The sequence below is a fragment of the Oncorhynchus mykiss genome, chromosome 28, assembly GCF_057628025.1.
Source record: "Oncorhynchus mykiss isolate SJ-2025 chromosome 28, ASM5762802v1, whole genome shotgun sequence".
NCBI lineage: Eukaryota > Metazoa > Chordata > Actinopteri > Salmoniformes > Salmonidae > Oncorhynchus > Oncorhynchus mykiss.
Genome location: NC_143049.1, coordinates 7338557 through 7357017, shown reverse-complemented (window position 1 = coordinate 7357017; position 18461 = coordinate 7338557). Strand labels below are relative to the sequence as shown.

Here is an 18461-nt window from a genome sequence, read left to right as displayed (position 1 = left end):
TGGCCTTGTGGTGCCAGGATAACAACTTCTCCCTCAACCTGATCAAGACAAAGGAGATGATTGCACTTGCTTGACTGACTACAGGAAAAGGAGGACTGAGCACTGGATTCTCATCAACGGGGCATAGATGGGGCAGCAATGGAGCAGGTTTAGAGCTTCAAGTTTTAAGGTGTCCACATCACCAATCAACTTTCATGGTCAAAACACACTAAGACAGTTTTGAAGAGGGCACGGCAAAGCCTATTCCCCCTCAAGAGACTTTTGGCATGGGTCTTCAGATCCTCTAAAAGTTCTACAGCTACACCATCGAGAGCATCCTGACCGGTTGCATCACAGCCTGGTACGGCAACTGCTTGGTCCGACTGCAAGGTACTACAGAGGGTAGTGCGTACAGCCCAGTACATCACTGGGGCAAAGCTTCCTGCCATCCTGGACCTCTATACCAGGTGGTGTCAGAGGAATCGCCTAAAAATTGTTATAGACCCTATCCACCATAGTCATAGACTATACGGAGCGGCAAGTCTAGGTCCAAAACGCTTCATAACAGCTTCTACCTATAAGACTTCTGAACAGCTAGTCAAATGTCTACCCAGACTATTTGAATTGTCCCCCCCCCTCCACCTCTTTTACTGGAGCAACGAACCGCCCTTGCTGTCTCTGACTGGCCGGTTCTCCTGTTTCCACTGGGATTCTCTGCCTCTAACCCTATTACAAGGGCAGAGTCACTGGCTTACTGGTGCTCTTCCATGCCGTCCCTAAGATGGGTGCGTCACTTGAGTGGGTTGAGTCACTGACGTGGTCTTCCTGTCTGGGTTGGCGCCCACCCCTTGGGTTGTGCTGTGGCGGAGATCTTTGTGGGCTATACTCGGCCTTGTCTCAGGATTGTAAGTTGGTGGTTGAAGATATCCCTCTAGTGGTGTGGGGGCTGTGCTTTGGCAAAGTGGGTGGGGTTATATCCTGCCTGTTTGGCCCTGTCTGGAGGTATCATCGGATGTGGCCACAGTGTCTCCTGACCCCTCCTGTCTCAGCCTCCAGTATTTATGCTGCCTGTCCCAGACCTGCTGTTTTCAACTCTCTAGAGCATGGGTGTCAAACTCTGGCCCGTGGGCCAAATTTGGCCCGCGGGGTAATTATATTTGGCCCGCGAGACAATACCAAATTACTACTAGAGCTGGCCCGCCGGTATTATACAGCTCATTCACCACTAATACTACGAATCCCATAATGCTCTGCTGTTTTCGCGCGCCAATCAGGACAGGACCCAGAAACGCTCTCTCCTCTGTGACAGTAGTCATAGCAACATAGACGCTACAACTGTCAGCGAGCTAACCCTTCCCAAAAATGGCGAAAAGAAAGGCAGAAAACAGGAGCTTTCTGGACAAGTGGGAGGCAGAATATCTGTTTACATATGTAAAAGACAAACCTGTTTGTCTTGTTTGTGGAGTCAACGTGGCTGTAAGTAAGGAGTACAACATTAGACAACACTATGAAACGAAACACCATGACAAATACAAGGACCTGGACATGACTCAAAGGAGCCAGAAAGTAGAGGAGATGAAAAGAAGTTTGGTTTCACAACAGAATATGTTTAAAAAAGCCACATCACAAAGCGAGGCTGCTGTAAAGGCTAGTTATATAGTGGCAGCAGAGATCGCAAAATCAGCCCGGCCCTTTAATGAGGGAGAGTTCATGAAAAAGTGCATGATGAAGGTTTGTGACCTTGTATGCCCAGAGAAAAAACAAGCATTTTCAAACGTGAGCCTGAGCAGGAACACAGTAGCTGATCGCACATGTGATCTTGCCACCAATCTGTATGACCAGCTGATGGAAAAGGGAAAAGATTTTGTTGCGTTCTCCCTCGCTGTGGATGAGAGCGGCGACGCATCTGATACTGCTCAGCTGTCAGTCTTCATCCGTGGAGTGGACTCAAATCTGTGTGTTACGGAGGAGCTATTAGGATTCAAATCAATGCATGGCACAACCACAGGAAAGGAAATCTTTGAGGAGGTTTCCAAATGTGTAACTGAAATAAAGCTGCCGTGGGATAAACTCGTTGGATTAACGACAGATGGTGCGCCAGCGATGTGCGGTAAAAAGAGTGGACTGGTGGGCATGGTTCGGGAGAAGATGCGGGAAGAGAACTGTGCAGGTGAGCTAACTGTTTACCACTGCATCATACATCAGGAAGCACTGTGTGCCAAAGCCCTAAAGATGGAACATGTTATGACCACAGTAACACAGGTAGTTAACTTTATAAGAGCCAAAGGTCTAAATCACCGCCAGTTTAAATCTTTTCTGGAGGAGTGTGGTTCGGAATACGCAGACGTGCCGTATCACACAGAGGTGAGATGGCTAAGCAGAGGAAAAGTACTGAACAGATGTTTCGAGCTGCGTGAGGAAATATGTAAATTCCTGGAAACCAAAGGGAAGGATACAGCAGAGCTCTGGGAGCAAAAGTTCCTGTGTGAGCTGGCCTTTCTCTGTGACATCTCGAGCCATCTCGATGCGCTGAACCTGCAGCTTCAGGGGCGGGGGCGCATCATCACAGACATGTACGCTGCAGTGAGGGCCTTCAAAACTAAACTGTGCCTGTGGGAGAATCAGATGCTACAAGGAAACCCTTGCCATTTTCCCTGCTGCCAATCCATAAAAGCGCAGATCTCTACCGCCGTGTTCCCATGCGCACAGTTTGCTGAAAAACTCAGTGTTCTCGCCACTGAGTTTAGCCGGCGATTTGCCGACTTCGATGCCCAGAAATGCAAGTTTGAACTGCTTAGTAATCCCTTCCCAGTTGATGTGGAAAATGCACCAACCAACATCCAAATGGAGCTGATTGAACTCCAGTGCAACGACACGCTGAAGTCAAAGTATGATGCTGTGGGCGCCGCACAGTTTCCACGGTTCATCCCTGACACAATGCCTCAGCTCCGCACCCAAGCTGCTCAGATGCTCTCCATGTTCGGCAGCACTTATCTATGCGAGCAACTTTTCTCCTCGATGAAGATGACCAAAACAACTCACAGGAGACGTCTGACTGAAGAACATCTTCGCTCGATACTGAGGATTTCTTCAGCTCAGAGCTTGAGCCCAGACATTGATGAACTAGCATCCAAGAAGAGATGCCAGGTATCTGGCTTGGGCACATCAGATTAGACCAGTGTGCAATAATTAACGTTTTATTATGCACTTTTTCTTGCTACAAGGCATGGGCTTGAATGGTTGATTGATTTATTATCATTTTATTTGTAAAATTATTAGCCAGTGGAAAAAAATTATTTTGGTATTTAAATCAGAAGGCTGCAAATAGAAAAGAGGCATACAATTTTTATTTAAATTTTATTTATTTAATAAATGAATGCCATTGATGTGTTTTTTCATTTGAAATTCGATTTTGCATGTCTCCACTATTAAATGATATATTGTATGGTAATAAGCGATGCTTGTTCCATATTCAATGTTAAAGCAAAACTTGTTTGGATCCATATTAAAAGGTTAATTTGTTCAATGTTGGCCCGTGACTTTGTTCAGGTTTTACATTTTGGCCCACTGGGTATTTGAGTTTGACACCTCTGCTCTAGAGACAGCAGGAGAGGTAGAGATACTCTCAATGATCGGCTATGGAAAGCCAACTGACATTTACTCCTGAGGTGCTGACCTGTTGCACCCTCTACAACCACTGTTATTATTATTATTTGACACTGCTGGTCATCTATGAACATTTGAACATCTTGGCCATGTTCTGTTATAATCTCCACCCGGCACAGCCAGAAGAGGACTGGCCACCCCTCATAGCCTGGTTCCTCTCTAGGTTTCTTCCTAGGTTTTTCCTAACCACCGTGCTTCTACACCTGCATTGCTTGCTGTTTGGGGTTTTAGGCTGGGTTTCTGTACAGCACTTTGAGATATCAGCTGATCTAAGAAGGGCTATGTGATTTTACACTGCTGTTACTCTCTGTTTATTATCTATGCATATTCACTTTAACTCTACCTTGACTAACCTGTACCCCTGCACATTGACTCAGTACTTTCCCCCCCTGTATATAGCCTTGCTATTGTTATTTTACTGCTGCTCTTTAATTATTTGTTATTTTAATTTTTTACTTCTCTATTTTTACTGAATACTTTATTTTTTCTTAAAGCTTTAGGGCTCGTAAATAAGCATTTCACTGCCAATTACAGCACCTGTTGTAGTTGGCGCATTTGACGAATACAATTTGATTTGAGACACATACATACACACACATGATAACATATGCACTATACACACATACACATGGATTTTGCATTGTAGATATGTGATAGTGGAGTATGGGCCTGAGGGCATACACTTACTGTGTTGTGAATTCTGTAATTCATGTATTGTAATGTTTTTAAAATTGTATAAATATCTTAATTTCTATGGACCCCAGGAAGAGTAACTGCTGCCTTGGAAGCAGCTAATTGGGATCCATAATTAATACAAATACAAATCATAATAGCTTGCAAACAGAGTTTGAATAAGACATCCGATTACCACTTTACAGTTAGAACAGTTGGTTTTATTATAGCTAATAAATAACAACATAATTGATGGATCATAAAACAAATGCATGTTTTACATTTTTTTACTTTTTTATTAACAAATATCAATAAACAGAAGAGGAATAGTCACATGCAAACAAGCATACATACAAACTATTTACATTGCCAGGATTCCTAAACAAAGTTTTAATTGCCTTTTTGTATTTCATTTTAGTTAAAGTGTTGCCATATTGTTAAAATTAATTTATAAAGTGAAAAAAGTTAGGTCTCGAATTAGACCATTTGCATTTGTGAATATGAAATGTACCTACTATTATTAGCAGTTGAATGAAATATACTACATCTTTATCAATGTCAGAATTTCTGAAATAAATCCTATCAAAACCATTAAACTGTTGCAATGCGTTCGGCATCTGATTGGTTGACTCTGTGGCTGTGTTAACTAGAGACGGCTCCCCGGTTCATGTTTTCTAGCAGGCGTTGCATTGTTGTACTTGCCCCCAAATGGATTTTTCTGGTAAGGATTTCGTTGTTTGTTTTGAGAATTTGTCAGTTGTATGTAGTTAGCTAACCAGCAACATAACGTTAGCTGGAACGGAGGTCATGAAATAGCTAGCTAGCTACGTTAACGTAGTTAGCTAACCGGTACATAATGAATCAATGTACTAGTAGCTTGCAGCTAGCCAAATCCCAAAAGCGAACTGCTGCTAGCCAGCAGGCCCAGTTAACTGTGTTGTGATCTAGTTTTCTAATTGTATTGCGCCGTGTAATGGCAGCTTAACACCAATTGGTGTTTTGGTGATCTCTTAATATTCAACTTCGCTTGCTTGCGCGGTATTATGCAAGCTTGTCAATGTCTTATTCGATAAGCAGCGAAGGCCTCGTTCTCCTTAGCCGATCGAATAAATGATTGAATCGCTTTTGCCAGATACTAGTTGGCTAAATATTTTGTAGCAGCAGGAATGGTCTAATTAGTTTTTGCTAAAGCATGTACCGTAACTATGGTGTTCACTAACGTTAGCCCGTTGGTGTTGGTTTCTCATCAACAGTTAAGCCAGCTAACGCTAGCTACCTACCTGTCTTGATGTTCATGATAACAAGCAGCTTGCTATTGAACGCTGGACCTAGTAATAAGCTATAAGTAACCACATTATCACTACTGCTTGAAACAGAGTTACAACGCCCGTGACAACGGCAGTATTCTACATTGAGCTACAATGTTGTTAGACTAAGCTTCGGACACACCGACAGCATCATTGCGCAAAATAGTACACAGCATCATCTGGATATGTATGCAACAAAAGTTAAACATTCACCTTATGCTGCCATTTCTGTCAAGCCGTTTTCGCATACAGTTTGTATTGACCACACCGAATGCACTGCATGTGCCACGCAATGTTGCAAGGAAAACGCAGCGTTTTCTTGGGTATGAATGTAATGCTGGTGTACCAAAATGCAATGACACTGTCGGTGTGTTGGAAGTGAGCACCTTGGCACCAAAGACCTTTTCCCAAACGTCCTACTCCCAGACCATTGTCCGGCTTCGCCCACGTTAACCTTGTAAGGTACCTCGCAGGGTTGCCTCACAAGTAACTAATTATTAACATGGTTACGACTCCATTGTGAGTACGCTCACTGTTTGCCCGGGCACACGTCCTGGCGATGGCTGGCGCATACCAATCAAACGGTAAACATTTTCTGGTCATGGTTAACCATATTTGTTTTCAAAAAAATGCTGTAATGACAAAACCCGTGTTCCAGTCCTCTCTTTCAAGATGTGGCCGATTTTAAACATTTTATAATTAAGAAATAACCGAATAACCAACTATTTGTGGTTTCTTGTTAATTTGATATGCGTCGAAATCTGTTCATTCATAGACATCGAATTGAGCGAATGCTGAGCAGATTCACTGAGTTGCAAATCAAATGGATAGGTGTAGCTCATTGATTTGTAGATCTGAAGCAGTTGCTACCTCAGATTATGAGCCTAGCAAGTGTCACAAATTAGTTATGTAGTACCCACAGAAGGCCACAGTGAGGAGCAAGAGCTAGCTGTTTTTTGCCTTAAAAAAACTGATCCCACGCATAACCTATATTAGCCTCAACCATAGGTTTCACCTATTTTAGCCATAACCCCTAATTTTAGGGTTAGGATTATACAATAGGGATAACCTAGAACATTTATAGAAAATATTTTATAACTAATATTACGTTATTAAATACCATTATAGTACTAAATAGCATTTCGATTGTTATTAAAAAAAGAATAATCAAAACCTATGTAAGCATTTTGCTGTTTTTTTGTTATTAGTTATTTTAGGATATTTATTATTGCAAAGCAGAACACTTGATTAACAAGCCACATTTGTTTTATTTTTTAAATGTGATTTGAATTGGGTGTGACCTAGTAACCACTATGTGAAAGTCCAGAAATTGGCGTGGGGCAGGGTTGAGACTGATCTCGGGAATTACTAAGAAAAATACCCTTTATTTCTCGGCTGCCTCACCAATGTCTTTATGCGAATTAATAACTTTTAATTGCTAAATATTTCCAATAGATGGCAGCATAAGACCACAAAGAATCAGTTATAATTTTGGCTATGAGCAGCAATATGATTGACATAAAATAGCATGCAACTAAATACTATATGTCCGATGATTTTCTAAAATGGTCACCCATTGCTTTACAGTTAGCTACTTGTGTGAGAAGGCAGAGCTTCTCGAAGCTGGTTGATGAATTTGACAATAAATGTTCTAGAACAATACATTTCTCGACCAGAGGTGACTGAATTAATGTTCAGGATTATTGATAATCGTTATTGAAATAGTAATCAAGTATAATTTCAAAAATGAACATGAAAATAGGTAATAATAAACGTTAATCATCATCATAGTAATTCACAGTTATCTGTTAAAAGGGTGTTTCTGTCCTTCCTCTTGAGTTAGCCGTGTGGAAGGGACAGAAAAAAGTGTTTGTGGGGGGGGGGGGATGCTGTCGGCAAGAGCTTGAGTTGGCTACTTGCATGAGAAGGCAGAGCTGCTCGATGCCTTTTCCTCGCTTTGGCATCAAACTTGGTTGAATAAACCATGAACGCTATCAGCAATGACGTTCATTCACGGACGGTCCAGATTATCAATACATAACATACAGATTAACAATACATACAATTCTGAAAACTTGTTTTATCCATAAACAGTCTTGCATTTTAATTGATAAACTCATCATTACTGCCGGGCTATCCAGGCTGTATCACATCCAGCTGTGATTGGGAGTCCCATAGGGCGGTGCACAATTGGCCCAGCTTCGTCCAGGTTTGGCCGTGTTAAGCCATCATTGTAAATAAGAATTTGTTCTTAACTGACTTGCCTAGTTAAATAAAGGTAGCAGTCAATAGCCAATTGGCCCTGGGCATTTGTTTTGCATACTGTAAGGCAGGGGTTCCCAAACATTTTATAGTCCCGTACCCCTTCAAACATTCAACCTCCAGCTGCCTACCCCCTCTAGCAGCGCACTCTCAAATGTTGTTTTTTTGCCATCATTGTAAGCCTGCCACACACACTATACAATACATTTATTAAACATAATAATGAGTGTGAGGTTTTGTCACAACAAACAAACCAATTCTTCCTTTGGCCGCCTCTCCTTCCAGTTCTCTGCTGCCAATGACTGGAACAAACTACACAAATCTCTGAAACTGGAAACACTTATCTCCCTCACTAGCTTTAAGCACCAGCTATCAGAGCAGCTCACAGATTACTGCACCTGTACATAGCCCATCTATAATTTAGCCCAAACAACTACCTCTTTCCCTACTGTATTTATTTATTTAATTATGTTGCTCCTTTGCACTATCTACTTTGCACATTCTTCCACTGCAAATCAACCATTCCAGTGTTTTACTTGCTATATTGTATTTACTTTGCCACCATGGCCTTTTGTTTTTGCCTTTACCTCCCTTATCTCACCTCACTTGCATATAGACTTATTTTTCTACTGTATTATTGACTGTGTTTGTTTTACTCCATGTGTAACTCTATGTTGTTGTATGTGTCAAACTTTATATTGGCCAGGTCGAAATTGTAAATGAGAACTTGTTCTCAACGTGCCTACCTGGTTAAATAAAGGTGAAATAAAATAAATAAACAACCCGGTGTGTGGGAAGTGACAAGCTCTTATAGGACCAGGGCACAAATAATAATCAATCATTTTGCTTTATTTAGCCATCTTACATAAAAAAAACATATTTGTTCATCAAAAATCGTGAATAACTTACCACAGGTTATTGAGAAGGTTGTGCTTGAAAGGATGCACATAACTCTGCAATGTTGGGTTGTATTGGAGAGAGTCTGTCTTAAATCATTTTCCACACACAGTCTATGCCTGTATTTAGTTTTCATGCTAGTGAGTGCCGAGAATCCACTCTCACATAGATACGTGGTTGAAAGGGATAACAAATCCAGTTGTTTTTGTCATCCGTTTCGGGAAAGTACCTGCGTAATTGCGCACCCAACTCACTCAGGTTCTTTGCTATATCACATTTGACATTGTACGTAAGCTTGAGTTCAAGAGCTCCAACTTCTTAATCATAGCCTCAATTTTGTTTCACACATTGAATATAGTTGCGGAGAGTCCCTGTAATCCTAGAATCAGATCATTCATGCAAGAAAAAACATCACCCAGATAGGCCAGTCGTGTGAGAAACTCGTCATCATGCAAGCGTTCAGACAAGTGAAAATTATGGTCAGTAAAGAAAACTTTAAGCTCATCTCTCAATTTAAAAAAAAGTCTCAATACTTTGCCCCTTGATAACCAGCGCACTTCTGTATGTTGTAAAAGCGTTACATGGTCGCTGCCCATATCATTGCATAGTGCAGAAAATACACGAGAGTTCAGGGGCCTTGCTTTAACAAAGTTAACCATTTTCACTGTAGTGTCCAAAATGTCTTTCAAGCTGTCAGGCATTCCCTTGGCAGCAAGAGCCTCTCCGTGGATGCTACAGTGTACCAAAGTGGCGTCGGGAGCAACTGCTTGCACGCGCGTTACCACTCCGATATGTCTCCCTGTCATGGCTTTTGCGCCATCGGTACAGATACCAACATGAGCAGCAGCTATGTTTGGGTACATATGGACCGTTAGTAGAATTCCCGTGAGAGAGTAACTTTTAATGTGATTGGATGTTAATTATTTGACTAGGCTACCTGTATTTGATATTGTGTTGTTATTTCGCCGAACACTAGATGGTTGAATTTTTGGGGGGGCAGTGAAACAAGGCTACTCAGGCAAGAAAAAAACTTCACCCAAATGTATAGCCCCGTTGGAAAATATAAATGGACTGTTTGAAAATGTGAAGATAAAATGCAAGACCGAAGATGCACCCCGCATGTCCCTATGGGCTTTAGAGAAGCTTGGCGCTGGCACGTTGCCTTCAGAGGGTCGGGTAGGGTTGCAAAGGATCGGAAACTTTCCGGGGAAATTTCTGAAAATTTTCCATGGGAAGTTAAGCCCGAGAATGTTGGGAATTTTGCTTAAATTCATTAAAAAAAATTAGCTTATACCAGTGAACCTTTTTTTGTGTGGGATACACATAAGCAAATTATTGTGGCATATTTTGGTTAAACTATCCCCTAGTGATGCACCGATATGACATTTTTGGCCAACACCGATATCCAATATTTTCCTTGCCAGCAAAACCCCATACCGAAAACCGATATTTAAAATTTTAGCGGCCTTTTAAGCATACTAGTACAGTTAAATAGTTAACACACACACATGGACTCAGCGGTCTAAGGCACTTCATCTCAGTGCAAGAGGCGTCACTTCAGTCCCTGGTTCGAATCCAGGCTGCATCACATCTGGTCGTGATTGGTAGTCCCATAGTGCAGCGCACATTTGGCCCAGCATCGTCCGGGCCATCATTGTAAATAAGAATTTGTTCTTAACTGACTTGCCTAGTTAAATATAGGTTACACACACACCACACTGAGTTATTTTGTTGGCATTTATTGATGTCCCCATTACCGGTAAAACATAATTAAAACCTGTTTATTTCACTTACTTGCTGTGCTCTTTCGTTGTTCATTTGTTCAGTCGTTTCATTCTCAACCAGGATTTCTATGGAACGCCGTTTGGGTCTTTGCATGTCAAAAAAGATACACGTCAAATAACAACACCATTTGACGTGTCAAATAAGCTTGTTGCCCAAACAGGACCTGAATATGACTGCATTTCTGTACATTTCTTACATAGTTATTACATATTGATTATCACTCATATTTCATGTGTCACATTGATTCATCGATACGTATGCTATGATGCTGGTAAATATTAAGTTCTGCCTTTCTGATGGATCAAATACTTATGTCATGCAATAAAATGCAAATTAATTACTTAAAAATCATACAATGTGATTTTCTGGATTTTTGTTTTAGATTCCGTCTCTCACAGTTGAAGTGTACCTATGATAAAAATTACAGACCTCTACATGCTTTGTAAGTGGGAAAACCTGCAAAATCGGCAGTGTATCAAATACTTGTTCTCCCCAATGTATGTACTGTATTCTATATCCTCTACTGCATCTTTATGTAATGCATGTATCACTAGCCATTTTAAACTATGCCACTTTGTTTACATACATTACTCATCTCATATGTATATACTGTACTCGATACCATCTACTGCATCTTGCCTATGCCGTTCTGTACCATCACTCATTCATATATCTTTATGTACATATTCTTTATCCCTTTACACTTGTGTGTATAAGGTAGTAGTTTTGAAATTGTTAGGTTAGATTACTCGTTGGTTATTACTGCATTGTCGGAACTAGAAGCATTTCGCTACACTCGCATTTTAACATCTGCTAACCATGTGTATGTGACAAATAAATGTTATTTGATGTGTTACTTTTATTTGGGCTGCAATTTCTGAGGCTGTTAACTCTCTAATGAACTTATCCTCTGCGGCAGAGGAAACTCTGGTTCTTCCTTTCCTGTGGCGGTCCTCATGAGTCAGTTTCATCATAGCACTTGATGGTTTTTGCGACTGCACTTGAAGAAACTTTCAAAGTTGTTGACATTTTCCGTATTGACTGACCTTCACGTCTTAAAGTAATGAAGGACTGTTGTTTCTTTTTGCTTATTTGAGCAGTTCTTGCCATAAAATGGATTTAGCCCTACTTGGTAGAATACCATCGTCTGTCCTTGTCACAACACAACTGATGGGCATAAATGCAATAAGAAGGAAAGCAATTCCACAAAATAACTTTTAAGAAGGCACACCTGTTAATTGTAATGCATTCCAGGGTACAAAGCTGTCATCAAGGCAAAGGGTGGCTACTTTTAAGAATCTCAAATATAACGTACATTTTGATTTGTTTAACATGTCTTCATTATTATTCTACAATGTAGAATAGTAAAGATAAAGAAAAACCTTTGAATGAGTAGGTGTTCTAAAACTGTTGACTGGTGCTGAAGATTGACACTTATGTTCTTTCCATTGAAAAACATGTTTTGCATGACATTTCATGGATTTACATGTAATTGATCACATACAATATTTGTGTCAATTGGGCATATCTTTAGAGGTAAAGTTATCTTTTGGTTCTACAGCATAAACGGTTCCAGCCTTCCCCACGCCAGTCCCACTAAGAGGGGTGGATGGCACATCAACACCCCCCATCAGAGCTTCCCCAGTGGACAGCAGTCCCAGATGGGGACCCTGACTCAGATTCTGACCAGGACTCTGGAGTTGGAGAGGATGCTGGTGTTCACTGGCAGGAGGGAGTTGGAGAGCGGGATTTCAACATCTTTGTTGCCTTTCGGGGAAACATGGATGACGAGGACTTCCAAGAGAAACTTGACAACATACTTAACAGGATGCCTAGTATGCTTGAATTGGGTTAGTAAGGGTTGGTGATGTGGTGCACCGTTCTAACTGGCTAAACACTTTCCAACTTTTGAATGTATTATGAAAGTAAAATGTTGAAAGTCATGATTTCAAAGCTCTGTATTACTTATATACTGATAAGAACAGTGATATTGAGGTATTGTACTCCTACCACTCCCCCCTCATCACCCAACTCTCATCCTCTTTCTTCATGTCTACCTATCCCTCTCCAGACTCAGAGAGACTGCAGCTCCAGCATGTGGAGCCATGGAACAGTGTGCGAGTCACCTTTAACATTCCTCGGGACGCGGCAGAGCGCCTCAGGCTGCTGGCCCAGAACAACCAGCAGCAGCTCCGAGACCTGGGCATCCTCTCTGTACAGATAGAGGGTATGTACAGTAGCAAAATAGCAACAGCCATGGGTATGGTCAGGCCCAAAGTCAATTGTTTATTTTATAGTAAGCATCCTGAAAAGTACTTAGATTGTTGTTAATATTTTTTTTTCTTTTTTTTTCGTCCAGGTGAAGGAGCCATAAACGTGGCCATTGGGCAGAATAGAGGTCAGGAGGTCAGGGTAAATGGACCAATCGGTGCGTCCGGTCAGATGAGGATGGATTTGGGATTCCCGGGACAAGCAGGCCCAGGTGATTTGGGGCAGTACAGTGACAAGTTGAACTCTATGCATTGATTGATCGACTTTTAGTTGTTAGAATATAAACCAACTCCCATACTAATCTCTTGTAGGAGGCATGAGAATGAGCAACCCGTCGATGGTACCCCCTTGCCCCAGTATGTCTGGACAGGCCATGGTTCCCGGCAGCAGTGGACAGATGCACCCCAGAGCCGCCAGACCCCCCTCACAGACTGGTGAGGTCATATGCATGCTTAATAAGCAACCAGTTAACTCATTCACACATCCAAAATATGTGCAACTTGTTCAAAGGTATTGACCATATACGTTTTTACCCTCCCTTCAGATGCGATGGGCTCAATGATGTCCTTGCAGCAGCAGCTTCAGCATCCTCAGGCTGGCCCCTACGGCCAAGGACCCATACCCCCCCAGGCAGCTCACCACATGCAGGTACACAATCACTAATGGAGCTCAACAATAACCATGCATTATAATCACTATCAATACTACCAATTAATGCAAGGATTACATGTATCAGGAGTTGACTGTATTTATAAAGGCTGTATTTTGACCACAGACCATGCAGGTGGGGAGGCAGCTCAACCCGGCTGCCCTCCATCAGCTGCAGCAACAGCAGCAGCAGGCCCAGCAACAAGCTCAGCTCTCCCAGCTTGGTGTCCCCCGTCCCCCCTTCAACCCCTCTGGCCAGATGCCTGTACCCTCCGGCTGGAACCAGCTCCCCTCAGGGGTCCTCCAGCCGCCGCCAGCCCAGGGAGGACCCATGGGCTCAGGCTGGAGGAAGGCCCCTCCCCAAGCTCAAATGACTCAACGTCCCCCCTCCCTGGCCATGGTCCAGACCCCCAGCCACCCTCCACCTCCGTACCCATTTGGTAGCCAGCAGGCTGGCCAGGTGTTTAATGCTATGGTGCAGGGGCAGCTCCAGCAGCAGCCAGGGGCTGGTCAGTTTGCAGCCCCCCAGCCTAAAGGTCCCCAGGGTGGGCCTGGAGGGGTGGCAGGACCCCTTAGACCTCCACCACCTCTGCCTCCTTCAGCAGGGCCTCAGGGAAACCTCACAGCCAAGTCTCCTGGGTCTTCACCTTCCCTCTTCCAGCAGGGTTCTCCAGGGACTCCTCCCATGATGGGGCAGGGTCAGGCCCAGCTGGGACCGAGACCTATGACCCCACAGGGTTTCTCTCAAGGGGTAGGCTCACCGGGCAGGGCGATACTGGGACAGCAGGGTAACCTGCAGCAAGGGTTCATGGTAATGCCCCAAAATGGGCAGGCTGGACCTCCGGTTCATCAAGGAGGAATGGGAGGTAAGAAATTGAACTACTGCTGATAACTACAAATGATGCATTCACTTTCACAGTGTAGGTTTGTTCCATGGTCACAAATGATCTCCTGAAGCATTGCCTTATTAGTTAGAAGTACTTATTAGTTAGTAACACAATTCATGCTGAAATCAAAGTAATATTCAGACAGTTAGTGTATCCAGACTTACTATAATGACCTTTAATGCTGGGCTAATGAAATTCCCAACAGTGGTGTTTGATCATAGGCATGCCCAATCGCCTGCCCATGGGGTTTCCTAACGTCCCAGGGAACCAGAACTTTGTCGAGGGTCAGGTGACTAGCGCCCCAGGAACCCCTGGGGGAGGAGCCAATCCCCAGCTCCAGAGCAGCCAGGTTATGGCACACACAGGTACAAGACAAAGAATAGATCTGCACAGTTAAAATTATACTTTGTTTTTGAAAGAAACGCAAATTTCTTGTCCATTTTTAAAATAACATCAAATTGATCAGAAATGCAGTGTAGACATTGTTCATTTTGTAAATTACTATTGTAGCTGGAAATGGCAGATTTATTATGGGATATCTACATAGGAATACAGAGGCCCATTATCAGCAACCAACACTCCTGTGTTCCAATGGCACGTTGTGTTAGCTAATCCAAGTTTATTTTTTTAAAAGTCTAATTGATAATTGGAAAACCATTTTGCAATTATGTTAGCACAGCTGAACATTTTTGTTCTCATTAAAGAAGCAAATAAACTGTCCTTCTTTAAACTAGTTGAGTATCTGGAGCATCGGCATTTGTAAATTAGATTACAGGCAAAAAAAGGCCAGAAACAAAGACCTTCTTATTAAACTTGTCAGTCTATTCTCATTCTGAGAAATTAAGGCTAATCCATGCGAGAAACTGAAGATCTTGTACAACGCTGTGTACTACTCCCTTCACAGAACAGCGCAAACTGGCTTTAACCAGAATAGAAAGAGTGGGAGGCCCCGGTGCACAACTGAGCAAGAGGACATTAGTGTGTAGTTTGAGAAACAAGACCCCTCACAAGTCCTCAACTGGCAGTTTCATTAAATGTACCCGCAAAACACCAGTCTCAACGTCAACAGTGAAGAGGTGACTCCAGGATACTGACCTTCTAGGCAGAGTTCCAAAGAAAAAGCCATATTTCATAGTCAGTCTGGCCAATAAAAAGAACAGACAGAGGAAGATTGGAAAAAAGTGTTATGGACAGACAAATCTAAGTTTGAGGATCACAAAGAAGAACATTCGTGAGACACAGAAAAAGTTTAATGATGCTGGAGAAGTGCTTGACGCCACCAAGCATGGTGGAGGCAATGTGATGGTCTGGGGAGCTTTGCTGGTGGTAAAGTGGGAGATTTTTACAGGGTAAAGGGATCTTGAAGAAGGAAGGCTATCACTCCATTTTTCAACACCATGCCTATACCCTGTGGACGGAGCTTAATTGGAGGCAATTTTTTCCTACAACAGGACATTGACCCAAAGCACAGCTCCAAACTATTTTTTATTTATTTATCTGTTATTTTACCAGGTAAGTTAACTGAGAACACGTTCTCATTTGCAGCAACGACCTGAGGAATAGTTACAGGGGAGAGGAGGGGGATGAATGAGCCAATTGTAAACTGGGGATTATTAGGTGACCGTGATGGTTTGAGGGCCAGATTGGGAATTTAGCCAGGACACCGGGGTTAACACCCCTACTCTCACGATAAGTGCCATGGGATCTTTAATGACCTCAGAGTCAGGACACCTGTTTAACGTCCCATTCGAAAGACAGCACCCTACACAGGGCAGGGCATTGGGATATTTTTTTAGACCAGAGGAAAGAGTGCCTCCTACTGGCCCTCCAGCAGCATCTGGTCTCCCATCCAGGAACTGACCAGGACCAATTTGATTGGTTGATTAACTATTTAGGGAAGAAGCAGTCGGCTGTTATTCTGTCTATAATGGAGTGTCCAGCACAGTGACCGGATCTCAACCCTATTAAACTGTTGTGGGCACTTCTTACGGTCAAGCTGCTCCCATCAGTCCAACTTGTGTGAGGTGCTTCAGGAAGCATGGGGTGACATCTCTTCAGATTACCTCAACAAAATGACAATTAGAATGCCAAAGGTCTGGAAGGCTGTAATTGCTGCAAATGGAGGATTCTTTGACGAAAGCACTTTGAAGGACAATTATTATTTATAACCTTGTCAACATCTTGACTATATTTCCTGTTCATTTTGCAACTAATTTCATGTATGGTTTCTTGGAAAACAAGGACATTTCTAAGTGACCACAAACTTTTGAACGGTAGTGAGAGAAAAAGCCCTAGCAGGGTCGTTCAATGTGATTTCAATCACTTTTTGACTGCACACCATTAAAATTTAGATTAAAATAAAAATGTAACTTCCAATTGCTACCACAAAGATGGCCTCCGGTCCGCACACGGTTGACTGTCTATTCTATTATCTATATTTCTATGATTTAATTTGGAAGATTGCCAGTGTAATTTACCGTTTGAAAGTTGAAATGCCAACGCTTTTCCCATTTTAGTGCATTTATCAGCCAAAACTTGACACCCACCCTCTATTCAAGAGCATGCTTTGTCTCAACCGCGGACGGGCACAACCCAAACACCTCAGATTATGTAAAATTGGTTATCAGCTACAATGTATACGAAAAAAAAGTTAATAATGACAGATTTTTTATATAATTGATGTTGAAAGTTTTTATATATACAGTTGAAGTCGGAAGTTTACATACCGTAAGGGAACATTTTGATATTTGCCATATGGTTAGTGAGAAAGTCCACATTGCAAATGTACGGTCCCTTACTAGACGTCCGAAAACGTTTGTAAAATTTGCGGACGGCGTCGGGCCGTGCGGCAGGGCCGAATCCTCCAGGAAGTCATCAAACGAACTCTCTCGGACATTCGGTTTCCATTTTATAAAATAATCAAATTTTGGTCAATTTTCCACTGTCCCGGTAAATCCCACAAGAGGGCGAATGGAATCATATTGCAAATGTACAAAACATCACGAATAACGGCGTGGCCTTATCTCCTAAACGGAAAATATTTCAAAGCAGAAACTTGGTGTGCATAGGTTTGGCATAATGGGCAGTTGGCCCCGAACAAGATGGCGTCTAGGCCACAACGGTTTTTGAGTTATGGCCATTTTTCTGGGATTAAAGGTCCAAAATGGAAATAAAGAATAATTTTTCAATGTAAAGGAACCTACGGTGTCAATAAAAAAAGAACCAGCCATTTATCTATCGTCATTTAAGAGAAATCGTACCATGTCAAATTGGTGATGATCAAAAATAGATAAATATATTTTTTAAACAGTTACAGATCCAGTTGCAGCGTGTTCATACGAATCTTTTTAAAGTGTGCTCTGCGAGATTTCTGTGATTTTCTGAAATAACACACACTCACTAAACCCTCCATAAATAAGTCAGTTATTAACATAAAGACTTAAAACTCAAAATTCTATAATTGCCTACCCCAAGGAGGATATGTGTTCCCTTTCAGCTTCTTGTGTAAACCGGAAGTGCCTTAAAATGGTGTCATAGGTGCTGTTTCGAAAGGTTAAAAAGGTCAGATCTTTTCAAAACTTCATATGTGTGATTAGGCAACCCTCATGAACTGTAAGTCAGTCATTTCTCCCAACAGGTGTCAAAGAAAAGCTCTCTCACGCACACACACAAACAGCAAGGATGGAGTGACAAAGTGCGGTGCTTAAAGACGCACAAAGCCTGCAATGGCATTTCCATATTCTCTAGGCCGTGCCGAGTTCAACAAGATGCCCCGCTTGACCGTAGCTCGCTCTGAGTGCAGCGACCGTGAAAAAAGTAGGCCCAAAATGAAGCCTGGCCCTAAATGTCATTTGCTTTTGGGTGAAAGAACCGTTAGGGTGAGAAGCACAATTTGACATCATGTATGTTCCCGAGGTCCTCCCGATCTGTGCAAGCCTAACCTTGACCGTGTGGCATTAACCCTTAACAGTTAATCAGGGTTTTTTGATCTCACAGATTACAATGACATCTCTCCCCATAGGAATACATTGCCTGCTCCACTAAAGTCAGCCTGAAGCCTATGTGGGTTATGAATGCCTTATGAACC

The 18461-nt window shown here is 42.3% G+C and overlaps 1 protein-coding gene across 4 annotated transcripts in view; it reads left to right on the top strand.

Moving 5' to 3' along the window:
* Nucleotides 1–4914: 4914 nt before the first annotated feature.
* The window catches only part of LOC110508399 (nuclear receptor coactivator 6), a 38091-nt gene continuing 24544 nt past the window's right edge, over nucleotides 4915–18461 (top strand). For 2 of the 4 annotated variants that reach the window (XM_021588910.3, XM_021588908.3), the window contains exons 1-8: nucleotides 4915–5038; nucleotides 12130–12418; nucleotides 12640–12795; nucleotides 12928–13050; nucleotides 13151–13273; nucleotides 13384–13487; nucleotides 13615–14353; nucleotides 14596–14739. In XM_021588910.3, the coding sequence (XP_021444585.3) occupies nucleotides 12178–12418; nucleotides 12640–12795; nucleotides 12928–13050; nucleotides 13151–13273; nucleotides 13384–13487; nucleotides 13615–14353; nucleotides 14596–14739 (1630 nt within the window). In that variant the 5' untranslated portion in view covers nucleotides 4915–5038; nucleotides 12130–12177. The remainder of the gene's footprint in view (nucleotides 5039–12129; nucleotides 12419–12639; nucleotides 12796–12927; nucleotides 13051–13150; nucleotides 13274–13383; nucleotides 13488–13614; nucleotides 14354–14595; nucleotides 14740–18461) is intronic. The other 2 variants (XM_090225683.1, XM_021588911.3) reach the window with 1 other exon arrangement.